Here is a 27,329-nt window from a genome sequence, read left to right as displayed (position 1 = left end):
TTCGTTTCGTTTAGAGTATCAAGGGAAACGAATAGCCATCGAGTTACGCGGGTATCTATTAGCCTCCCATTCCATGATAGCTCATTTAAAATGACAAACTCCAATGACAAACTTATCAACAGATTGTTGTAATTCTATCTCTCTATCTATGAGCAACACGATATATATATATATATACATATATAATTTTGATTCACGACGATTCAATACTTTTAACCTAATAATCTATACAATTTTCTAAATTGATGCATCGATCTTCATCATGTGCAATACGCAATCAGTATCGTCACGAGTGACATAACTTATTGGCGACCGAGCAATAACTACTCTTTACAATGGCTCCGTTTCAAGTTTTGCCTACCTATATATTCGCGTTTCCTTGACCCTGGTAGATTACAATACAAACACATAAGCCAGTATCGAGGCGGCGTTTATAAAACTACGTTTCATACTCGTCAGATGATTCGAAGAGACCGAAAACACGAACGTTACTCGAGAAAATTTTGCAAGTAATCTGGCCGAAGCGACTTGGACAGTTTATCGTGATCATCCAACTCGAATACGTAGTTGGCCGACGATCCGCGCAGAAGGTGATCGACAGCGTGGAAGGAAGATGCGTGCTCGCGGATAAGCGTAATCGATGAAGTTCCACTCGTCAGCTGTTTTCAATAGGAAATGATATGTATAAACAACGATTGGAAAGTTTCAGTACTTGTTGATCGTGTATAGCATTTTAGATTGTGAGAGAAATCGACCATTGGAGGATCGAATTTATCTCTGATGCTTCAAATCATACAGATAATTGATTATATATAACAACGAAGCTTAGTGATCGATAGCTCACGATCTATTAACGTTTTATACCGATCGACGTTCCCTGGAACGGTCGCTAGAATCGACGGTCGAAGATAAAAAACTGCTCTCTTCAGGAACCTGTGAACTGGACTGCGATCTTTCTGCGGCCAGCGAAATATTTTTCAAAACAGTGGCTATTTCTGTGAAGTGTACGATGATAATGTCGACTCTGAATTAGACCGTGTCAATCGCGAGATCAAGTCGACGCGCTATTGTGATCCGTGAAAATTTCACTCGTCTCTTGTCGTTTTCGTATTTCGAGGCTTTATAAAGGCTAATTCGTGGAAGCTTCGTAAATTACCGTAGTTTCGATAAAATCTGTTAAAAGTTCATACGTCCCTTATCATGTTCCGTATTTTGAAGCTTCGTAAAAATTCAGTTGCACGAAAGTTGATAGTAAACTAGATAAACTTCTGTTATTAACTAATTGAACAATTTGCAAGTGAAGTGAATCTCTTAGAAAGTGTTCGGAAAATGAAGCTGTTGCCAGTGGTGTTAATTTTCACGATATTATCGATATGTCACGGATATCGAATATTAGGCGTGTTTCCCTTCAATGGAAAGAGTCACTTTATGATGTTCGAACAATTAATGAAGATTCTGGCTAGGAGAGGACATCAAGTCGACGTGATTAGTACGTTCCCTTTGACGAAGCCGTATCCGAATTACAACGATTTAATCGTGCTACCGATGGCGAGACAATTCATGAACAACATGACTTACGACGAAATAAACACGTTGTTTGCGGACTCGGCTACTCATGTCGTGGCTACTTTGGCGGGAAACAATATTTGTGAATTTTTGAACAACTCACAGGTGCAGCAACTTATACGAAACCCGCCTAACGATCCACCTTACGACGCGGTCATAATGGAGGTATGAATTATAATAAAATATCGCGTGAGAAAGGTCCTTGTTCAACGATATCATTTTATTCACGGGAATAATGAAATTCCTATCTTAGAAAGTGGATCGCTTCATCGGTGGTTCATTTCTGCGGATATGTCAAAATTGTATCAGATTAGCCGTGTAATTAGTTGTAAGAGCAAAGAAGAAAATTATGTTCGTAATAGTTCGGATCGATCGACGGCTTAGGAGATTTAAAAATTGTTCCGCTATGAGATACAAAAGATATAGAACTCAGCGTGTCTGTTCTCCTGTGATCTTCAATTTCATCCGACCACTGAATACAGTTAAATATATAAAATAAGATAGGATTTAATGAAATAATTTATTGAAATATCGAAATTTCGTGAAATGTAATAAAAGATAAAAGGTAAAACGTAATTCTGTTACTAGCATTATTAACAATACCAAAGAATACGCTTTTGCTATATTACTTCCTTTTTTTTATGAGATATACTTTTGAAATGTGCAAGTTTGAAATTGCAAATTTTCCTAATTTTCCGAGTGCTCGGTAATTTATTACGAATAGTTAATTTAATAGTAAGCTTTCGAAATAAAGACGAAGGTTCTTTGACAAGAAATTTCGACTACAAGAAAGAAGTTGGTGAAATAAATCATCTAGATTATTCTAGATTATAGCCTTTAGAAATATATTCAAATCGACTGAATGCCAAACACATATACAACAAATGTGGATAGAATATAAATGTTATTTTTAGTTCGTGGGTATTATGCAGCGCATGAAGTTTTGCATTATTTATCAGGGACTTTACTTCGTTCGAAATTATAGCTTTCAAAGGATAAAGAAAGGCATCGTGGTTACGATACGGAGAACATTTATAATTAATACACATTTATATTTAAAATGTTACGTAAGATTAGAATCGGACATCAAAGAGGTATGAAGATTTGTTGTTATGTAATTGTCATTCACGTCATATACCGTATACATTTGTACGATAGATACATATACCGATACATTTGGCATTTCGAAACGTAACGATTTTAGTTGCAATATATCGCAATTAATATTTACGAATCATTAAGCAATCATGGTTGTTCCCAAAATTTGCAGAATATATACGGACGAGAAGAAATGAAATTGATCGGATTTCGCGTTCATTTATGAAATGCACGCTTGACTGTCTGTGGCAAATAAATAAATTACATCTTTATATTAAAACAAACATTTGTCAAAAGTAATATGTGCAGAAACCAATTGTTACATTGTAACAGTAAATTGCTGAATCCGAAAGAGGAGGAGAAGTAAATAAGAAAATAAAGATAGAATCGCATAAATATTCTACTAATTACTAATTTATATAAATAAAAATAGAGGATTTGTTGCACATAGTTACAGGACGAGTAAGAGATCTCGTGGTTATTTGGTATTCCAAAGTGTCTAAAGTGTCGTTCGTAAATTGAAAGTAGAATTAGTCGATGAAGACCTATTGTTCAAAGTAGACCTACAATTTAGCTCGTTATCTCGTTATAAGGAAACGCTATCAAAATCACCACTAACCGGCCTGTTCGTTCTTCGTTCAACTTACAATTATTCCCTGAAAGCAATATCCTTCGTCCGCACCTCTTTCCATCAGTTTATTGCTCGCCAATATACTTCAGACATTAAATCTTCGAGGCAACGGTCTATTAGTTAGACTATCCTTGCGATATCTTGACAATTCGATATTTCCAAATGCACTGACGTCTTTCACGATATGATTACAACATATTTTAAAGTACCTTAATTAAAGTAACTTAATTAAATTAAATTAAGAACCGATAAATCATTTTATGATACGTATAAATATATTCTCAAGATATTTTAATTTATACGCCAGAATAGCGTAATTACATCTGTTTAAAAAATTCTTTTTAAATTACCATTTCTTGTTGATAATTCCGATCAAACATAATCTACATTTATGTTCTTTAAATCACGAAACTTTATTTATCTCTATAGAAAATTATTTAAAATAGAAAACAAAATTAATTTCCTTTCCGCTAATCTAACGAACAGATAAATTTCAGATTTACTTTTGGTAGTATGAAAATTCCAACGAAAACGAATTTACACCGTAAATAATATCTCAGAATATCGGAAATCTTTACATAAATAGTTGTTATTTTCTATCGTTAACCAGTTAGCTGTTTCTGACGAGTATACTCGTCACGAAAAAATAGCGATATTTTGTGTTCTGACCAGCTCTGTCATTAATAAAATTAAAAAATAATACAGTCATTTCGTTACAATTTAATTCTATGCTATAACAGCCATGCATACTCTGTATTTGATGAGTATACTCCCCATAGCTTACTTTTTGCGACACGTTTTACATACACACTTTTTAAAGTTTTGAAAGAAATTGTAACATTTTTTGCAAACGAACGATAACAGATAAGTACGATTATATAACTTCTATTACGCAAAGATTTCAGTCTAATGACTTTATGTAAAGTCATTTCCACTCATCCGCGTTTATCTAAAGCTGTCATCATTTAATAACAATAAACGCCACTTATCACAAGTGCTGCTTGATGCTTAGTCATTTCTTGATAAAATATCGTCTATAAAGTTCTCCGTTTTCTTCCGTTTTTCTGTTGTCACGTAACCTGATTGTAACTTTCAGACGTAAACTATATTTTGTTTGCCAGTTGAGGAGCAATTCCTTTCCTTTCCCGATAGTTGAGTAATCGTAAGGAATGTTGAAAAGATTAGAAGATGGAAAGTCACGGTTACGCTAAATTCGCGATGTCATAGAAATGTCGTAAATGGTTACATAAGAAACATTGCAATAAGACATCTACTGCTTTTAATAACTGTACGAATTGTTCCATGTTTCAAATTCTCGTTACTCTTCAGACAGAAAAGCAAAATCATCGAAAGAACGTAGAACAAAATAGTTGAATAGAATAAAATAGAATAAAATAATCGAATAGAATAAAATAGAATAAAATAGTTGAGACTGGATATTGCTCTCAGAAGTGATATTACTTTTACGAGTAATATCCAATCTCTTTTTAAATTCTTCTGAAATTGAAAACTTAGAACGGTATTAAACACCCTTATGCGAAACTAATAATTCCGCAATGATTTACTTAAACTCTTGTTTCAGCACCTTTATCAGAATAAAGATTCAATTGGATGAAGATTCGTTTAGAGCATCCAAACTAGCACTCCGTGTAATTCCATCTTTCTTCGGTTCTTTCTAACCATCAAACCCTTTCGAAAAGATCGAAAGAAAGGAAAATTGTGAATTTCGATTGTAAAAATTCCATGGAAATAAATCCCACCCGTTTGTTCAACCTGTTTCAGGTATTCGGCGCGCAGTGTTTCGCGATATTTGGTGATATCTTAAAGGTGCCAGTGATAGGAGCGAGCTCCTCTGTCCTTTATCCATGGATCTACGAGTGCATAGCGAATCCGGAAAATTTGGCGTTCGCGCCAAGCAATCTAATCGCCTACTCGCAGAATATGAATTTCTGGCAGAGAATGTACAATTTTGTGCACACCGTTTACACGAAATGGGAGTTCAAAGCAAAAACCGCAGAACAGACGGATATTCTAAGGAAATACGTTAGCCCTGACGCGCCCGATATCAGAGAAGTGGAGAAGAAGATATCTATGATCCTCGGTAACTCGCATATGTCGATAAATGGAATCAAGCACACTACTCCTGCGTACATCGAGGTCGGAGGATTGCACGTACGAGACGAAGGAGTCGAATTACCGCTCGTAATTTTATTTCTTTACTTTTGTCTTTCTCTTTACGTTCTGGTTAATACGTATGATATTTAGATATATAGATAGACTCGATGTACGAATCTTCTTCTATTTACCTGTTGCGTTGCGAATCCTTTCACGGCTGCTAAGAGAACTCGCTAGATTACGGAGAAAAATATTTAACAATTAGTATCTTTCCTTCTATCGGCACTCGTTCGTATCGAAGGGATAAAGATAGTGATCGAAAGATCGTCACTATATTTCGTAGAATATCTTGAGAATCGGAAAATGTAGGAACAAATTTTCTTAAATTTAGTTACATAAAGAATTTTGAGAGAGACTCGCTTATTCAAATCAATTCAATTCAAATACTATATAAATTAAGATTTATTGGGGTCATACAATTTTAATTGCACTTAAATTTTCACTGAATATTAGAAATTTAAATGTAGTATATTTAATATGTAATCAATTCGTATACTCTACAATTTCGTACTATTTGAATTAAAATTTATTAGGGTCATACAATTTTAATTACACTTAAATTTTCACTGAATATTAGAAATTTAAATGTGGTATATTTAATATGTAATCAATTCATATACTCTACAATTTCGTACTATTTGAATTAAAATTTATTGGGGTCATACAATTTTAATTACACTTAAATTTTCACTGAATATTAGAAATTTAAATGTGGTATATTTAATATGTAATCAATTCGTATACTCTACAATTTCGTACTATTTGAATTAAAATTTACTGAGGTCATGCAATTTTAATTGCACTTAAATTTTCATTGAATATTAGAAATTTAAATGTAGTATATCTAATATGTAATCAATTCGTATACTCTACAATTTCGTACTATTTGAATTAAAATTTACTGAGGTCATGCAATTTTAATTGCACTTAAATTTTCATTGAATATTAGAAATTTAAATGTAGTATATTTAATATGTAATCAATTCGTATACTCTACAATTTCGTACTATTTGAATTAAAATTTACTGAGGTCATGCAATTTTAATTGCACTTAAATTTTCACTGAATATTAGAAATTTAAATGTAGTATATTTAATATGTAATCAATTCGTATACTCTACAATTTCGTACTATTTGAATTAAAATTTATTGGGGTCATGCAATTTTAATTGCACTTAAATTTTCATTGAATATTAGAAATTTAAATGTAATATATCTAATATGTAATCAATTCATATACTCTACAATTTCGTACTATTTGAATTAAAATTTATTGGCGTCATACAATTTTAATTGCACTTAAATTTTCATTGAATATTAGAAATTTAAATGTAATATATCTAATATGTAATCAATTCATATACTCTACAATTTCGTACTATTTGAATTAAAATTTATTGGCGTCATACAATTTTAATTGCACTTAAATTTTCATTGAATATTAGAAATTTAAATGTAATATATCTAATATGTAATCAATTCATATACTCTACAATTTCGTACTATTTGAATTAAAATTTATTGGCGTCATACAATTTTAATTGCACTTAAATTTTCATTGAATATTAGAAATTTAAATGTAATATATCTAATATGTAATCAATTCATATACTCTACAATTTCGTACTATTTGAATTAAAATTTATTGGCGTCATACAATTTTAATTGCACTTAAATTTTCATTGAATATTAGAAATTTAAATGTAATATATCTAATATGTAATCAATTCATATACTCTACAATTTCGTACTATTTGAATTAAAATTTATTGGCGTCATACAATTTTAATTGCACTTAAATTTTCATTGAATATTAGAAATTTAAATGTAATATATCTAATATGTAATCAATTCATATACTCTACAATTTCGTACTATTTGAATTAAAATTTATTGGCGTCATACAATTTTAATTGCACTTAAATTTTCACTGAATATTAGAAATTTAAATGTAGTATATCTAATATGTAATCAATTCGTATACTGTATAATTTCGTACTATTTGAATTAAAATTTATTGGGGTCATACAATTTTAATTGCACTTAAATTTTCACTGAATATTAGAAATCTAAATGTAATATATCTAATATGTAATCAATTCGTATACTGTATAATTTCGTACTATTTGAATTAAAATTTATTGGGGTCATACAATTTTAATTGCACTTAAATTTTCACTGAATATTAGAAATTTAAATGTAATATATCTAATATGTAATCAATTCGTATACTGTATAATTTCGTACTATTTGAATTAAAATTTATTGGGGTCATACAATTTTAATTGCACTTAAATTTTCACTGAATATTAGAAATCTAAATGTAATATATCTAATATGTAATCAATTCGTATACTGTATAATTTCGTACTATTTGAATTAAAATTTATTGGGGTCATACAATTTTAATTGCACTTAAATTTTCACTGAATATTAGAAATCTAAATGTAATATATCTAATATGTAATCAATTCGTATACTGTATAATTTCGTACTATTTGAATTAAAATTTATTGGGGTCATACAATTTTAATTGCACTTAAATTTTCACTGAATATTAGAAATCTAAATGTAATATATCTAATATGTAATCAATTCGTATACTGTATAATTTCGTACTATTTGAATTAAAATTTATTGGGGTCATACAATTTTAATTGCACTTAAATTTTCACTGAATATTAGAAATTTAAATGTAATATATCTAATATGTAATCAATTCGTATACTGTATAATTTTATACTATTTGAATTGATGCATTATAAATTTAAATTTTTTGGTGTCTTTCTTTTTTATTTTTCTATTGGCTAGAATATTAGAATCAACTGTCACAGAGAATTTTTGGTGATTTGACTTCACAAATTCGTTGATCTTTTGCAGCACGGCTATATATTTAAAAACAATCGCAACAGTAAGTTAAAATTTTAGAATAGCAACGATAATAGTTATACGCTCTGTAAAATAAAACAATGAAACGTAGTTTTCAGCAAGGTTTGCAAAATTTGATACCATACGAATTAACATTTTCGTTTGAAACATCACGAGATATAACGACATTCGAGATATTGTAATGGGAAAATTATTTTCAGAGTCTAGAGAAATGGATGAACGAGAGCACACATGGATTCGTTTATTTCTCGTTTGGCTCGATGGTGAAGATCGAATCCTTCCCACTGAAACTCCTTAACATCTTCTACAACTCTTTGAGTAAAATATCACCTGTCCGTGTTTTGATGAAAATCGCAAAATCGGACGAACTTCCGCCTGGTTTGCCGAAGAACGTTCATGTCTTGCCATGGGTGCCACAAGTCAAAGTTCTCCGTAAGTAATCATCGCTGAACGTGTTAGAAACTGAGAGAAGGAAAGTACTTAGACAGATAAGATTTGTAAGGTCCATTAAGGGTAAGACCCGTTAAGGATAAAAGTCTATTAAGGTAAAGTCCATTAAAGTTTTGCAGAAATTTTAATTCGTCCATTTTTGATTTCGCCAAAAGATATTTGTAGGATTAAAAGATTATTTTACGTAGGAACAGAATTACGAATAAATATATTCGATATTAAAATTGATTGTTAAATATTCAGCTCGATGCAACGTTGCGACTAGACAAAATACGATTTCTATTTTCAATTCTATTCGTCGATTACACACACACGCATCTTTCATGCGACACATTTATATTCTAACGTTATTAGAATTTTATAGAATTAAAAGGTTATTTTATAGCGTATTTGATTCGATGTAAATAAGATACACGCGTCAAAGATTTCTTCTTTTCCTTCTCGTTTCCTTCCTTTAAGGATATAACATCCTACCAGCTTATTCGTTATTCATTGATGATTATCAGAGACGAAAATTTGCGTAACACGGTAAACGATTGAAGTAGATTTTTTGATAAAAGTTCTAATCGATTAGAAAGTTAATAGCGTCCTTTAAAATTTAAAGATTAAGTGCCCATACAACATTCCATCATCTGCAATTTCAATGCAGAAAATTCAATTATTTATAATAATTATTTTTAATAATTAAATAATATTCAATCTTCCATACTCTCGATCTTTCTATATATTTCTGCTACCGAACATCAAATAACGTACTTAACCGACTATGTATTTTCGTTTATTTCATTTAAGTTTTCATTATCATAATTCCATAAGGTAATAAACCTTCGAGAGATCAAGCAAAGATTACGAAGCTTCCCTTTAACCATCGTTTTAATCTTCGTTCTAACAGGATATTTGTTTTCTTTTTTCCAGAACACAAGAATGTGAAGGCATTCATCACCCATGGAGGTCTTATGGGTACCCAGGAGGCAATTCAATACGGTGTCCCTCTGATCGGTATACCGTTGTTTGCTGATCAATTTATCAATATCAACACCTACGTCTGGCTCAATATTGCAATAGGATTAGAAATTGACACTCTGACCGAGGAGAAAATGGATCACGCCCTGAATAGCATTTTGAACGATCCAAAATATCGGTATTTTTCCTCTTTCTAATTTTTCCCTAAACGCGTATACAAGTCACCTAATCGCGTTCATTCGTTGCTCCTATTTTAATTCTTCTATGCTCCGCTAAATTTGGCAAACATTTCGACAGACTGCAATCGCATTTTTTCTACAAAAAGTATTTTCTCTTTTTATTTTACTATTTTATCTTTGAACTATTTTATCCCTATATCAAAGAAAATCTTTCGTCATTTAGTATTATATTTTTGGCACAAGTTATCGTGTGTCACGAGATAAGAAAATGTTAAGCAGCCTTGAGCCATGATATCGTGACGGTCTAATTACACGTCTATAAAGTTCGTCAAGTGTCTGTACGCATTTCAGGGACACGGCGAAGAAGCTTTCGAGAAAATTCGTGGATCGTCCGTTAAGTGCGGCGGACACCGCGATTTATTGGGTCGAATACATCATCAGACACGGTGCAAACGCGCTCAGATCACCGGCCATGGACTTGACATGGTGGCAAGTGGAACTATTGGACGTTGTAGCGTTTATTCTGATTGCCATTGTCGCCGCTCTCTATATTATAATGACCGCGATTCAGTTCGTGTTTAATTTAACGTTTAGTAACTCGGATTCCAACGAGTTACGCAAGAAGAAAATTTCTTAAGTACTTCTTTCCTTTCCTTTTTTTTCGTTTTTATTACGTTGATGACGTGAAATCTTGGTTCGTTTCTCCTCAACGAAGTCGTTGCTCCTTTTTCCATTGAAAGAGAAAAGAAAACGCGATAAAAATATTTTTCGTACTATATATATTATTTTTGACAAAAAAAAAAAAAAAAAAAAAAGAAAGGAAAATTCGAATAGATGTAGTACATAGAAGATTGCTTTAGTGGAGAGATAAGATCTCTTAGTGAATTGTTTACGCGACACGCCCTGTAATCGTGGTTTTCGTAATTAGTGTCATTGGCGGTTCGACGATTAGCTGAACTCGACGTTTTATCTCGTCTCGCTATTAAAAGACAGATCCTTTTTATCAAAACGGAAATTTACTTAATCGTATTGAATTTAACGATAATATACCAACGTACTGGTATCATCGCTCGCGTCCAGTTTTAACGATACTAGATAAATTCTTTTTAATTTTATAAAAGTATATCAACGCAGATATATTATTACTTAGGAAAATTTGTAAGTGCAATTAAATTGTGAATTAATCCATTCCATGCGAACCGGTCAACGACAAAATATCGAATCGCAAACATTCGACTATATATATATATGTTTCTATATAGTGAAAAATACAAAAAATATGCACACGATGTATGTTTATTGCTTGTGAATTGTTAAGTGAATAGATCTAAAGATGATTAGAACATTGGCGTGAAAAATAAGGAAGATCTCTGTATCCGACGAATTAAGGTCGCAATAGGCGAAAGCCTATTATCAGTATCATTATTGTTATACTCTTACAGTAACGTAAATTAAGTAAATTAAGTAAAAAAAAGTCCTGAGAGAAAAATGATAAAGAAGAGCACGTACGTACATGTTTGCATATTCCAGTTTTTATCTTTCAAGACAATCAGATATTTTTAATAGTAACGATAATAGTTAAATAGTAAATAGGGTTATGAAATAATCATTTTAAAATTATGTTATTATGTTTCTTCTGTTGCTCGTCATTGTACGCTGAAAGTTATCGAGCATAAAACAAAGAACGAACGAACACATGTAAAACGATATTTTCTTGTGTTCCAAAATCATATAGAACGTGGTGTAATATTCTGAAAATCGGAAAATACTTTGTAACTCGTGGAGGGAAAGAATTTCGTGAAATATCGTTCATACTGATTTACTGAAACAAAATGTTCAATGATCGTTTCGCGTTTAATCGTTGCAAATGCGCTTGCCTCTAGATGCTGACAGTTCGTGTCAAATGCATTTTTGCCTCTCAGAATTTTCAACGTTATGAAAGAGTACGCTCGGAAAAGCAACGTCAGCCTGGAAATTTCGAAAATAGATATTTTTATCGATGATACGTGTCCCTAGTCACTACGCTTTTATCCGCTGGAATTTTCCTCTTTACACACTGTCAACTAAATACCGAGACAGGCTATATACAATTAAGCGTCAGTGAGGCATTTTATTTACTAATCGTCGAGTTTTTTTTAGAAAAAATGCAAATGAAAAGAAGCAAGTTGCTCTTCCTCGTTCTTTCGGAATTTTAATTAAGAGACAAAAATTTCAAATTTTTATTTCCTCTCGATTGTTGTAGCGTTTATTTCACTGTCAATATAAATTATTACGTGATATCGAAGAAACCGTAATAACGAAACCAACACACGTGAAGAAGTTCTTGACAACGAACTTTTCTTATCGATATCCTCGTTTATGGGAGGATGATTATACTGTCAGATGTCACGAGGTAATTGCTATAAAATATCAATCAACGATACCTTCGGAAAATAATATGAAGTAGATTAACGAGTAATTGTTATTAACGAATTGTACGACGAAGATATGGAAGATCTTATCGATCATCGTATCTTTGTTGGTATTATAAGATGATAACTTATTTGACTAAGACGAAAACTATTTTAGAAAGCAAATACATGGTATTAAAAAATCCAAGCTCGTATTAACAAATATTTCCCATTAGAATTATACCCAGTTCTTAACTGATATCGTTTGATCCTGGTTGATTTAAAAGGGATTACATCAGGTTACTTAATTCTAAGATTAAAAATTATCAGTGCAATTTGTTACGATGAAACTAAATTCCTAATTGGAAAAACGAAAGACCGATACCGGTCACTTCGATCATTTTATTCTCTGGTATTATCGGGTTACTTGATCCTAAGATTAAAAATTATCAATGCAATTTGTTACGATGAAACTAAATTCCTAATTGGAAAAACGAAAGACCGATACCGGTCACTTCGATCATTTTATTCCCTGGTATTATCAGATCCTGAGTTTCTCCATAATTGAGCATTATACGGCTGACTGAAAACCTTATAAATGCAGCAGAATCAAGCGAAGCTCTCTCGTACGAAACAAAACACGATTGCGATTGGAAGGTAAGCCGAGTAACTCGAAAACCGTCGAGCGACTATCCGCGGCAGTTAGTTATTGCCGTAAATCCCAGCGCGTGAAGCCACAAATCACATTTGAATCGAGGTTCTACCGCACGATGAAGTCGACGTGGAAACTGTGAATCGCCTTCTCCAATGTGAATCCATCGATCGACAAACAGATGGTTCGGAAATGACGTTGGTCTTGGGAAACGTCGTTGCTCGCGAATCAACCGGAAAAAAGTCTCGAGAAGGCTGATCCGTGAAACGGGGTACGTTCGAATGACAATGTGCTATTTTCAAGGGAAAGTCTTGGTCGATCGGGCAAGAATATCGAGGCTATATACATGAGACTGGAACACAATGGCGAATATTCGGAACAAAAAACTGAAAATGAAGAGAAAAAACGAATAAATTTTCGGTCCATGAATGGGCAAATGGATGAATGATTCTTGCGTACGGATTTCGAAGATTGCTTTGTTCCTGTTGTTGATTAACAGTGGCACTATCGTGTATGCGAAAGTGACAGGTCTCGGATTTGTTGGTTTTGTCGGAATCGTTAGGAACATGCAACGTGAAACGCGAAACTGAGACATGAAACTTAGACGTAACAGCTGATTTCAACATAATCGTCCATCTGTTTGTCTATAGACAAGATAGAATCGTAATAATTATCCTTTGGCTGTGTTAACGCGTGTTCACACGCAACATACGTTCGATATTATATTTCGAAATTGAAGTTCCATATCATTATCTGAACAATAATTCCAACTTTCGACCTATCAGTAAGATAATACTTATCACTCAAAAACGCTTGATATAACGCAAGGTAAGCACCGACCATTCGCATGTTTTTTAATAACTTCGCTAGAACAACGTGTGTTGTAATTACGCTTACGCAAAGTAATTAACCCGTGCTCGGTTCTGAACAGCACACGCGGTAACTCGCAACACCTATTTACAAAAATACATACACGAACGTGAATAAGCAATTCGTGCAAGAATAATCAAATCCGCGAGTCATCCTCGATCTTGCGTCGTTCATCTCGTTCTAAGTGAAACTCGAAAAGCTGTTAACATTCTGGAACAGTTACATATTATCTTACTAACACTGAAAGCGTCATCGCTCCGTTGTATGCACATGTACAAGATCAGAGAGCAACGCGCGAGCGATATACTATATGAGTGATACCAGTATACCAGTATACCAGATATCGTACAATACCATTCATCATTGAGTCAGTCGCAGAGTAAGAAATGATTCTGCCGCTCTCTCGAAAAAGTGCTTCGTCCTCAAACTTCGATATATTTGCGTCTCAAGTGAAAAACTTATAATAAAATAAATAAATGTTCGATGTTAAGTCAAACGTGTTCTAGAATCTCTGTATCATAATTTCGAAACAATTTCAAGATAGTCCAAAGATATCAGTGGTTGGAGGGCGAAGAATACTCGAAGAATTTCATCGAGCCACTGGGTGGTGAACGAAGAAGAAAAATTGAAAATCTGAAAGGAAGAAACGTGTAAACTCGTTTGTCGTCACGATGAGACTCTTACTACCGATATTTTTGACGATATTCGCGTGTGGTTGGTGCAGTGGCCTACGAATTCTCGGCTTGTTTCCGCTCAATGGAAAAAGTCATTGGGTGATGGCGGAAAGACTGATGACCAGCCTTGCGGAACGGGGCCATCAAGTGGACGTTGTTACTCATTTCCCTATGAAGAATCCACCGCCGAATTACAAGCAAATTTCTGTGCAAGGAACAATACAGTCACCGGTAAATAACGTGCACGCGATCAACGTAACGCGCATAAGAAACATCGATGTGAAATTTATTACGGACGTAGCAGGAAAAGATCTTTGCAAGTTATTCGAACATGAACAGCTGCAAAACGTTATAAAGAAGCCCAAGGACCACTACGATATCGTCATAACAGAGGTACGTTCTAACAATTGTAACATTTTATTTTGAGACACGATCTTTCGTCTTTCGGTATGTTTGTTGGATCGTATCGAATATCGAAAAGAATTGAAAAGAAACGAATTTGACTCGAAATTGCAGGAATACAGATTTTATTTATTTTATTCTTTTCTATTTATTTATCCGCTTCTATTTATTTGATTCGCCCATTCTTTTCTTTTTTTTATGTTATTTTTATCGAACTTCTATCCGTAAGAAAATAGAAACTTTTTATTTTGTCTTTCTCAATACCCGAGATAGAAATAGCAGCATGAAAATTGGCAGTAAATTGGCGGTAAGTCGCAAAAAAATGGTTCTCGATTATTATCTTATTCTGTGCAATTTAGTCTCGTTCTAGTCCGTTCTAGCGTTCACGAATGGTCGGTTGTTTCATGATTATCGCAATAAACAACAGTGTCGAATTTAACATAACATGACTTAATTTTAACACCTTGAAAAATACACCTTGCAATTTCAATTGTCTTCTAAAATAGTATACACTTATTTACAAAATAGTATTATCTTCTACAATAATATTCATTCATTGATAAAATTGATAAAATTAAACAGATCATGACACTATTAAAAATGTCGCTTATCATACGCTAATCTTATACTTCTTTATCTATAAACATTCAACGACATACTTTACTTCCCCTTTAATTAACAGATTACGAAAAGATTCTCATGATATCATGAAATTCTTAGTACACTTTAATTCGTCACATTATTCAAAGGAAGTAACTTCAAAGACGATCTAATTTATTATCACTCGAGAGAGTACAATGAGGAAGTTTTACGTAAAGCAAATTACGACACGCGCAATTACAAATCGTTTCAATTATTTAATTCGGTTCGTATGTCGTAGGAGAATGAAATAAATTAATAGTCGTAACTTTCCCCGAAATTTTTGGTCTTCCTTGCCTCTGCGATAAAATTCTTTCTCTATGCTCTTATCAGAACTTTATACACGAGAGTCAATATTATCTTACCGACCAGATTTCCCAACTATCGTTATTTTTCCAAGAAACAAATATCCAGCCATTGAAATGAGAAATACGTAATGAATTATTAAAACGACGATTTATGGATATTTGTGTATCTTCGCAAATTTACCTCTCACGTATCGGTGTCATGTCCAATATATCAGAATTGAATTAATTTGCAATGTATAATGTTTAGTTAACATAATTATCACGCGAACGTTTGAAAACGTGTTAATGCCGATGAAGTTTGATGATTCCAGGTACATACTCAATTCGATTATAATTCGGCCGTGAAATTGATTAACTGCGTTTTAGATCGCAAAACCAGCTGATCGTTATTCAACATGCATTACCATTATCCGAACCACTATAATCGACAACACGAATATTTCATTCGTTGTTTCACGTTTACGTTGATACAACTGGAAAATAGCAAAATTTCAGTTAAATGTAACATCCAACGTTTACGTTAATAAATAATCAAAATTGATTTCACATCGAAACGATTGCTCTTAAGATCTATATCGATTACGCTTTTTCTTTCTCTTTTTTTTTTACTCTTCTTGGTCAATACGCGATAAATCCATTAATTACCTTGTTTTTCGAAAGCCCTGTATATTCTTCTAAATGAGACGTTTTCTATAGAAATCGACCATCATTCGTGAGTGCATTGATCTGTAATTATGACACAGTATGACGACTGGCAGTTAATTAATTATCGTAAATTTATATCTTGAATCAATAATAGTTCAGATAAGCAGCACCGATAAGAGATTAACGTAGGTTCGATTACGACAAAGCGATAAAAGAGAATTACTTATCTTATACGTATTTACATAATTAACTGTAGCGACAAATATCAGATAGTTTATATGTTCGTAAGTTATCTTCCAATGAAAAAAATCTGTAATTGACAGATTGCATCTTGGAAGATACGTCGTGCAGAGATAACAACCTGTCGATAGTACGACATAGAGTAGGATCTATCAATAACATCGATAACTCCGGCGCATTTGTATTACCCTGATGTTAAACAACATACACCGATAACGCGATACGAAGAACGTTAGAAACGACAGGAAGATTTGACGAAGAGGAAAGATTCATCGCGATAAAACGTGAAAGTGGAACGCTTTCACGACCAAACAAAACATGACAACTCGAACGAGAGACGACTGCAATCGTGTGCATAGCAACTATATGAAAATAAATATATAGAGTGCATCGGATCAACGTGGCAGAATCGAAGCGGCACATGATCTATGAAATATCTTATCAAACATGGCATATAACTTTTTCAAGTACCTTTCGACATCGAGAACTACCAACCGTACTAAATAGTAGAATCTCTCGCGTAATATGAAAAGAACGTTCTCTCTATTGATTGATACTTCAAACTGTTCCAATTAGCGCTCCTAGACTGTTTGTGATTTATCTGTGAAACTATCTTTGTGAAAAACAATTGCAAAGCAATGGTCAAAGAAATACTTTATTTATAATTCTACAAAGCTACTTCGTCTAGTTGTTTCACAACTTTTTCGTTTAAAGTTTCTATCGTATATGTCGAACATTCTGTAGAGAATATTCGTAGAGAACCAGTGTAGAGACTTAGAAACACCGAAGAAGCCAGTTTCTGACAGATTATTATTTCTGGCGAATTCCATCTGTTCTAGAACAGTATGTTCGATAGTTACATAAATACGTATTTCCAACCGAATTCAAATATTATCTGCGCGGTACTGTACAATATCTCGCATTTCGTGTTAAGTTATCTTACACATGACATGGCAGAAAGTACAAGCTAAGCGTTTTGTTAAGGTACTGATGCAAATATTAGCGTGGCCAAAAATATTTTTAACGATTTTAGAAAATTCTTTTATGCAAAATCTTACTTCTTTAAATTCTCCGATTCCGACAGAAATTGCGTTCTTATGCAACCATAAGCTTGCTTAGCGTTATGTAGAGTTTTAAAACGTTTCAATCCGAAACAACTAACTGTGACGGCAATCGACAACAAATACCGCCACTCGACGCTAACTATAATACTATTGGACAACGGCAGCGCAGTGGTTAGCGCCTTAAGTTACGAACGTTCGGAACCCGAGTTCGAATCCCGACGACCCGGAATCTGATCTTTCTTCTACGCGTCAAAAATGGAAGAAAAACAACAGTACTACACCCTATTAGCGACATCTACAGCCAACAGCGCTACAATTATCACGGACAACACATATACACCTCGTAACTAACGTAGCCACATCTGCTTTTTGATCACTTCCGCCGCTTTTTCATAAATAGATTTCACGATCTCGTGTCGTTTGCGAAACAAATTCGTACATCAGTTCGCCGCTGTCCTTCGCGGATACAGCAGTGAGAGTGTTTCCTTCGCGACAATTTGTAGTCTTTTACTTGAGCAACGATAAACGTGATCGAACAACGTTAAAAATCTGGTGTTTGTCAATGAGTAAATTCGTTTGATAAATGATCGTGGACCGCAGAAGGTTAGCTTGGTTATTTTATTAATTTATTTATTACTTTATCATGTATTATTTATTTGTAAGCGATTGTAAGATCGAAAAGGAAAAGTAATTTTATCGTAATCATACGACTTCGAGTTTCAGTGACGACTCGAGTCGTTAACTTTATCTGGAAAAAACTCATTAAAAGTTACAGAAGACTCGTAATTATGTTTTGTTATCGTCAGAAGAATAATTTATATACATGTGGCTATTAAACTCCGAAAATGAACTCTATTCGCGTTAATAACGTAACGAGCCTCTTAGTGAATAATAAATCTTCTTGATGAATATTCTTGATAATTATTAATACATATCTATTCACAGTAGTTCTTATCAAAACGTGAAAAGAATAGTAAATAAGATCAATATCTGAGGGCAACATTTTTTTTTCTTTTTATTTACACGCGTTCATACAATAATGTTTATCGTTCGCAAATGTTCGATGCGAATTGGCTACAGATACCAACTATTCCCATTCTTAATCATCGCGTGTAGCTATTTTACGTGTATGTATAGTAAAGTGATTAACTTGTTCTCTGTTCTGACTGGCTGCGCTCTTCTGACCGGAAACTTGAAATACATACATGTAGAAGTACATAAATACACGGACGTGAGTAGGCACATTGCAACGAGTAACCAAATTCTCGAACTATTTCATCATCCGTCTGTTAAGATGCTATCTAATCGCAAAGCAACTTAAAGAAAATCTTCCTCTTAATATTCGTCATTCTGGCAAAGTCACGTGTTATCTCGTGGCCATTGAACAACCGTAATTCCATTATTCGTCTACGTAATCTCTCGTCATAGTATATGCGATTATTACACTGCGTATTAGTGCGTAGCGACACTCGAGCTCTGTCATTCAACATCGAGTGAATCGCGGAGCAAGAAATACTTCTGCCGCTCTCTCGAGAAAGAGCTTCGTCGTTCGATATATTTACGTCTCAAATGAAAAACTCATAATAAAATAAATAAATGTTCGATGTTAAATCAAACGTGTTCTAGAATCTCTGTATCGTAATTTCGAAACAATTTCAAGATAGTCCAAAGATATCAGTGGTTGGAGAACGAAGAATACTCGAAGAACTTCATCGAGTCATTGGGTGATAAACGAAGAAGAGAAATTGAAAATCTGAAAGGAAGAAACGTGTAAACTCGTTTGTCGTCACGATGAGACTCTTACTACCGATATTTTTGACGATACTCGCGTGTGGTTGGTGCAGTGGCCTACGAATTCTCGGCATGTTTCCGCTCAATGGAAAAAGTCATTGGGTGATGGCGGAACGACTGATGACGAGCCTTGCGGAACGGGGCCATCAAGTGGACGTTGTTACTCATTTCCCTATGAAGAATCCACCGCCGAATTATAACCAAATTTCTTTGGAAGGATCCTTACCGGCGGTGGTAAATAGCATGCACAATGAAAATATAACACGCTTTGGACGCATGAATGTAAAGAACCTAGTAAAAGTGGCAGGAAATTCGGTTTGCGAATTATTGGCACATAAGGAATTGCAAGACATTCTAAAGAGGTCTAAGGATCGGTACGACCTTGTCATAACAGAGGTGTGTTTTAGATAATAACGATGATATTTTATTTTTGAAATGGTTCATCTCATCGATAGTTTTATTTCTTAAATTATAGCGGAAAGTTTGAGTGAAAAGTGCGAGGAATTGAAATGTTATTTTTGTTCATTTTTCTTGTATCTGCGTTTTTTTTTTTTTTTTTTTTTTTAATTACATGTTTCTCTTATTTCTATTCGCTTAACGCGTACGCGAGTCAGAAATGTAATATTATTACGCGACAAAGTAATTTTCACTTATTATCTTGTTTAGCGTAGGCAGTATTGCCATTTATAACAACATAGTATATAATCCAGATCAATTAAAATGTTTTGTAGTAGAATATCATAAGTAAAAACGGTTGAAAGAACAAACACGCGACACTGACGTCTTATTCTAGTTCCTCGTAGTGTTTATAAATCGTCGTTTCGCCAACAGCGTGGTAATTAATTTCACGTGTAATATAACGTCATTTAAGTTTAGCATCTTCAAGCGTAAACGTTACTTGCATTTCTAAACGTCTAACATATACAGCGTATCATTTACCTACAGAATCATGTTATCTCCTATAGTGACATTCGTTTATCTATAAAATGACATATGTAATATTGGTGAAACAACACTAAGAGAATTATCACACTGCTATCTATCATAATCTTGCGCTTCTTTTTAATAAAAGATTAACAATCGCTTCATCCTCGTTATGATAACAAATCTTCGTTACTGTTTACAGGTACACGACTGAATAAAATTGTTTCTTTTCTTCTAATATTGAGTAACCTTCTTACAGTACCATCATCGTTTTTCTCAATTTTTCGCGTCGATTATCATCCTTTCAATCATAGTTATCGTTAAAGTTAGACGATAATTTGAAAATAGACCTGTAAAAAACGGACAGACTATCGAGTGAAATAACTGGAAAATACTCTCGCGAAGCGACACTTTCGCAAAACCTATTCGAATCATCGATTCGTTTCCAAACTATTCAATATGGCTAAGCAAATTTCCACAAAGTAACATCGAACGACTTTCCACGCCGTCAAGTTCCAAAAACAATCCAGCCGTTTTTCCATTAGCGGATCATCTTCGGTCCTCAACGAAAGCCGACCGATCGTTCGATCTCCGATGTAAATCGTTCGCGAGTCAGACGTTCATCGAACGGAATAATACATTTTGTCACAGCCGAGCGACTATACAAGCAGTTTTAAAACAACAGTGTATATGGTTTCTCGAAACGCTAAATGTTTACAAAACGAACGACCTCGTTGATTTCAACGGTGTTGAGATATATTGTCAAAGTCAACATTCAGAACAACTCTTTTTTACATATACAGAGCGTGGCTGAATAGCACGTACAAGCGTGCACAAGGTGATTTCCTCGTGAAAAGATAAAAACAAAATATGGGATAAAATTTTGTCATTTAAGGTTTAGTTTTCGAGTAAAATCGAGTTTGAAAATTTATCAAGTATACTCGAACGTATACCAGGACTGGATAGTACTAATTAGTCGACGGCAAATTATTCTACGTACAAAGATAAGTCAAAAGCGTAGAATAAAAAACCGATTTTCAACTATACCGTTTCATTTCAACTGTATCGTTTACATTTACAAGCGAAGGTTTACGTTTAAGTTATGTTATGTCAATGCTTGTGTAACTAATTATTCGACAATTGAAAAACTGAAACGATTTTATATACTCGTTCATCCCAGAACTAGAAGACTGAAACGATTCTGTATATTTCTTCCAGCTGTTCGCCGCACCATGTTACTTGGCGTTCGGCCGTCACCTAAACAAACCCGTGATTGGTATAGTCACCTCGGCTTTTCACGAATGGCTCAGCACCTTGACAGGAAATCCGAATAATCCCTCCTTTATGCCTGGCCTATTCTCGTCGTTCGGCCAGCGAATGACTTTTTGGGAGAGGCTACATAATACCTTCCTAACAAACCTAATATCATGGCAGATGAACTACTATCTGGACGAGCAGGGTGTTTATGTGAAAAAGTTCTTTAATATAGACGCTAGCATCCCGGAACTTTATCAAGATATAGCGGCTATCTTGGTCAATTCGCATCATAGCATAAACGGAGTCAGGCCGATGACTACTGGGGTCATCGAGGTCGGTGGACTACACATTAATGAAAATTCGGATCCGTTGACACCGGTGAGTGAAACATGGCTTCTTTTTCTCTTTATGTTTTCTTTTTACTCTGACCATAAACAGAAAAGGTTGAAAGCACTTTAACGAATATTTAAAAAAAGAATTGGATCGTTGGTGATGCAAACGAAATCCCATCCTGAATTTCCTACCTCACGAACATTTATTTTTCTTGAAAATATTTCGAACAGTTGATTTAACAGATATTCGTATAGTGCGGTAAAGGTATTGAAAATATTGTAGAAAAAATAGATTCTTGAGGATGCAAAAAGTATTTTTACATTTACATACTGAATTTACTTTCCCCGATTTTTATCTTTATCGAAATATATTTTCAACGTTTGACTTAACCAGTGAATGGGATTAGCGTGGCGGAGTGTTTATATATAAAATAATTATTATTTTATGTGTTATATTGAAAAAAGATGTAATGTACTCCTAGATATATTTGCCAGAGACATGGAATTTGGAAAAATAGAAAATCGTGTCAACTGCTCTCGATATTATCGAGCGAGTACCGAAGATTACAATCCAAGAGATTAAAGATACACCAAATTTAAAAACTTTGTAGCTATAATCTTTCGTAAAATGTATTCGACCGAAGCTTTTCACCAGACACGGAAGAGAAAAACAGAGAAATTAAAGTACAACGACAAAGTACCTTGTCCAAAGTGTAATAATCTCGAGGTACTATTAAGATGATTGGCCAAGATTATGATGCAACGTGTAATTACCATAATGCATTCGAAGTTCTAAAAAAGACTTCGTGTCCGGTAGGCACGCAACTAGTAATCAATTCGCTACACAAGAATTATTATTTCTTCGTTCACGATGCTTAATTACTCTTTAATTCATCACCAATTGGCTACTAATTTTTCTTTTCTTAATGAGATCAAATTATTTCAATATGACGACTCGTATGTACCCTGACAAACGATTACCATGGAAAAGTTTTATGTGCATATTCTACGGTATGAAAGATATCTTGGAATTTCATTGGCACTGTAACGAAACACGAGTGTCACGATTATATCGATAAAATTTGAAACCAACACGAAAATGTATATAGAAAGTGCAAGATATTTATTGCAAACATGTAATCAAAAAAAAATTCGTATACGTCCGAATTTTAAGCTTATAAAAAGCTTCAAATTAGTATGGCAACTCTGAATATCGAAGTTCATTAATATAACAGATATTTGAAGTGCAAATCTACTTTTGTGATTTCTGTGGAGCACCATATACTCATACTGTAATTTTTATACGTATTTCCAGATTGGTTTCGCCAATTCTACCAATATAATCATAATAGTCTCATAGTGCCATGATCTCATAGTGACAATCGAAACGTTTCGAATGGCACGCATAGTATATTCATGAAAGACGTCCACGGATGTTCGAATACTTTTATGAGCCTGTGAAAAAGTGAAAAATTCCTCGCAATCCGCGCCAAAAGAAGGTACACTTCATACATTTATCTTGAACCAACAGGAGCTGAAGAAATGGCTAGACGAAAGTACACACGGTTGCATATTCTTCACGTTTGGATCGATGGTGAGGATCGAGACGTTCCCTAAACCTCTTCTCGAAACTTTCTACAAAGTTTTCGAGAGAATCGCACCTGTACGAGTGCTCATGAAGGTGGCGCAAAAGAAGGACCTGTTACCTGGATTGCCAAAGAACGTGATGATACAATCCTGGTTCCCTCAAACGACTGTATTCAGTGAGTAATTTAATAAATTGAATTTTTTATTCCTTTAGTATATTTTTAATTCTTTTAGTATAATGATCGTATATACGCTAGCAAATATTAAATAAACATCTGTTAAATAGTAAGATACATATGTACACATGTATGTCGTCTATGACATGGAATGATTTTTATGTTCGTGTATTCGCGTTGCGTATTTTCCTTATTAACGAAAATTGCATCGACTCGCGTGCCAAAAACGCTCGATTATTATATCGTATGGAAATAAAAATTTTGATCAAATTCAGCGATATCGTAAATTTAATTAAAATACTTCGAGTATAAAATTTCCTGCTGTAGTTACGCGGCTAATTTTATTTTGTCATATAAAAATAGATATTTGGATCGAACCTGATCACCTATCGATGGTGTCATCGCGAACGAGTTGATAGTCATCAATCTCGTGGACGATGTTTTCGAAAAAGCATCGAAAAGATCGCCATATTTTATTACCACCAAAATCGTCGCGTGTAATCATTTTAAAGATCGCGCATATATTTCTCGATTTTGGAAATTGCCGTATATACGATAATTAGACGAGAAGAGAATAACATCTCGTTTTCTTCAATTTCAGAGCACAAAAACGTAAAGGCGTTCATAACGCACGGAGGTCTAATGGGTACGCTAGAAGCGATCTACTTTGGCATCCCCATGATTGGAATTCCTCTGTTCGGTGATCAGATCACGAATATGAGAAACGCGGCTAATAAAAATATTGCCGTGAACCTTGGCTCTGCGGAGAATATCACAGAGGAGAACCTTTACAGTGCGATTGATACGATCTTGCACGATGAAACGTATAGGTAAGTATGCGTGCTTTTATCAGTAATATCGAATGTTTACTATACTTGTAACGTGCAACGTGATTAGAGAACGACGTTAACAAGTTCAAACACAAAATGACCGTATACCGAAAAAAAGTTGAAAATTTATTTCCATATTCTTCTGCGTATTTCTAATAACGTTTGATTATTTTTTATCGATTTTTCAAATAAGGATTTCTTTAATTTCAATCGTATAAAGAGTTAAGTATTTTAATATATCTAACGTTGGACAATACGCACTAAAAAATGAGATCTATAAATCTGAAGGTGAAACGTGTACGATAGAAAGGATTGAAATCTTCTTACTAATTTCATGACACTGTTTTTTGATTTATCTTATACTTCTAATAACATTTGATCGACCTTAATCGATTTTAACATGAGTTTCTTAAATCTCAATTAATCGAACAACCTTACTGTAATTTCGTTATATCGTTCTCTGGTATCTCACTATTTTTGTATACACGTCTAATGCTTTTGTTCTTAGCTATTTGCACGACTGCAGAATTTATTTTTGAAGATTCCAGCAGTTACCGAACTTCACGCTGAACTTTCTCAATTTCGAAACTTCACATACGCAAACATCGGTTCCAAAGATTTTCCCAAGTTAGAAGACGCGAGATTCACAGATTCACAGCTGTTCAAACTTTAAATTTACATAACTACACGCACATATCCTAATTTCTCAGCTTCTTATTTATTGCCACCTAACTTGCTATACGTTTCTCACCCTTTCCTTCCATCCTTTCCATTTCCATATTTTTCACTATGCAACACCTCTTTCTTACATATCTTCCTACTTTGCGTACACCATTTTTCGTCTACTTCTTCGTCGTTCGTAGCCTTTTATTATCATCTTCTTCTAACTCTTAAAAATTTGTTCCCCGTAACTGTGCCTCGCTATTGCAGTTCTATGCTCGCCATTTGCTTCTACCTTTCCTCCTCTTGCCGTAACTACCCCCTTTTTACTGTCTATTTTGTAGTTCCTTCCTTTGCAATAATTACCTCTCATCGTTGCCAATTTATGGCTCACCGTGCCATTTCGTTTTACCCATCGTTCCTCGTCTTATCATCTTCAACTATTACAATTTTACAGTTTCTTTCCTTATCACAATTATCCCTTGTTAGCGTAATTTTATCGTTTGAGCCACTCGGAAGTGAAATTGGAAAATATAGAGAAACATTCATTTTTACGGCATTACTTTGTAGATTTCGTTTGGAAATTGACAATTCTTGCGATTAATCAGTGTACCGAAATATGTCGCGTCGAGAAATGAAATTCTCGAAAATTACATCGATGCTAACAACAATTAAATCTTCGAAATTGATGTGATAAAAACGAAGCCTCCAAAGTAATTTCCACGTTCCTCATCTTTGTCTTACTTCCAGCCATATACAGCGTAGAATCTTCTCGCTTCTATTCCTACCACGAATTTATAAATTTAGTGTCACAGGGTATATCTCCCTTAAATTTTTCCCAACATTCGCAGCGAACTTTTCCAGCAACGTCCACCTTACGGTTCTCTCTCTTTCGCCGCTGTTCTCCGCCAAAAATATTACGTTTCTCTACGTCATTTTCTTCTAATACCTTCGATTTACGAATTTTCAGATCGAGCATGCAAACAGTATCGAAGATATTCAAAGACAGACCCATGAGCGCCATAGACACCGCTGTCTATTGGGTCGAGTACGTTGCTAGAAACGGATTCGCTCTGCAATCACCGGCTATCCATCTTAACTGGTGGCAACAGAATCTGATCGACGTTTACGGTTTCCTACTCGTCTGTCTGCTGGTTGTTCTCTATGTCACCGTTCTTCTGGTTAAAAAACTGAAGAACTGTATATTTGGATGTAAACCTTGTATAGAAAAGCAAACTTCTGAGTCGAAAAAGAAGAAATAAATTGCCTTAACGCGTGAGTGTGTGTAGGTGTGAATGTGTGAATCTTCTTACGCGTCGTTTATACTGTAACTATTTTGTACATTCAATTCGATTTGCCTTTCTCAAGAGATCTTCCATAACAGGTATCTCCGTTATACATCTGTGCAATTTTTGTAAAATATTAAAATATCGTTCAGATATATATAAATATGTACATATATATATTTTACCGCAATAATTATATTATTTCTACTTGCACTATATCATTAATTAATAATCAGACGCGTTGGCTTGGATTGTTTTTGATTTATATTTTGCCCCCCCCCCAAAATGATACGGATATTTTTAATTGTAATTCTTTTTAAATGGCGAGGAGAAAGGAAAATTTTTGATTTCAAAAAATTTCACCTTAAAGTATACTGGATTCGCTGATCAACCGTATCGTGAAAATCGCCCGAGTACGAACGATTAAGAAAATATCCACAAATTTACTCCTTTACATTACTCGAGAAAATGTCGCGATCGTCTAAAAATATGCGCTGTTTTAGAATGTTCGCTTTCCTTTTACGTCGCATAGGGCTCGGATGTCGTAGACTCGCGAACACGTCGGATAAAGTTAAAAATATATTCCGCGCTTAAACAAAGAAAACACGAAAATAACATTTCGAGTGTTGACCTGGGTTTATTACGTTGCCG

At 34.0% G+C, this 27,329-nt stretch overlaps 3 protein-coding genes across 10 annotated transcripts in view; 2 read left to right on the top strand and 1 right to left on the bottom strand.

The window, feature by feature from the left end:
* The window catches only part of LOC117231403 (calcitonin receptor-like), a 165,602-nt gene that overhangs the window by 84,529 nt on the left and 53,744 nt on the right, over positions 1-27,329 (bottom strand). The window lies entirely within an intron of this gene.
* LOC117231402 (UDP-glucuronosyltransferase 2B30-like) lies at positions 462-12,549 on the top strand. Its single transcript, XM_033489823.1, has 5 exons — positions 462-1,731; positions 5,078-5,497; positions 8,560-8,791; positions 9,725-9,950; positions 10,303-12,549. Exons 1-5 carry the CDS (start codon positions 1,330-1,332, stop codon positions 10,586-10,588), a joined length of 1,566 nt encoding a protein of 521 aa, XP_033345714.1. The 5' UTR covers positions 462-1,329; the 3' UTR covers positions 10,589-12,549.
* LOC117231401 (UDP-glucuronosyltransferase 1-8-like) lies at positions 14,234-26,855 on the top strand. Of its 2 annotated transcripts, none has more exons than XM_033489822.1 (5): positions 14,234-14,930; positions 21,769-22,185; positions 23,671-23,902; positions 24,504-24,732; positions 26,363-26,855. In XM_033489822.1, exons 1-5 carry the CDS (start codon positions 14,535-14,537, stop codon positions 26,652-26,654), a joined length of 1,566 nt encoding a protein of 521 aa, XP_033345713.1. In that variant the 5' UTR covers positions 14,234-14,534; the 3' UTR covers positions 26,655-26,855. The 2 variants fall into 2 exon arrangements, with proteins under 2 accessions (XP_033345713.1, XP_033345712.1); XM_033489821.1 differs by lacking the exon at positions 14,234-14,930 and adding an exon at positions 19,492-20,022.

The sequence above is a fragment of the Bombus vosnesenskii genome, unplaced genomic scaffold (genome assembly GCF_011952255.1).
Source record: "Bombus vosnesenskii isolate JDL3184/JDL3185 unplaced genomic scaffold, Bvos_JDL3184-5_v1.1 scf7180000013272, whole genome shotgun sequence".
Classification (NCBI taxonomy): domain Eukaryota; kingdom Metazoa; phylum Arthropoda; class Insecta; order Hymenoptera; family Apidae; genus Bombus; species Bombus vosnesenskii.
Note: the sequence above shows the minus strand (reverse complement) of the source record. Positions and strands in the feature narration are given on the sequence as shown.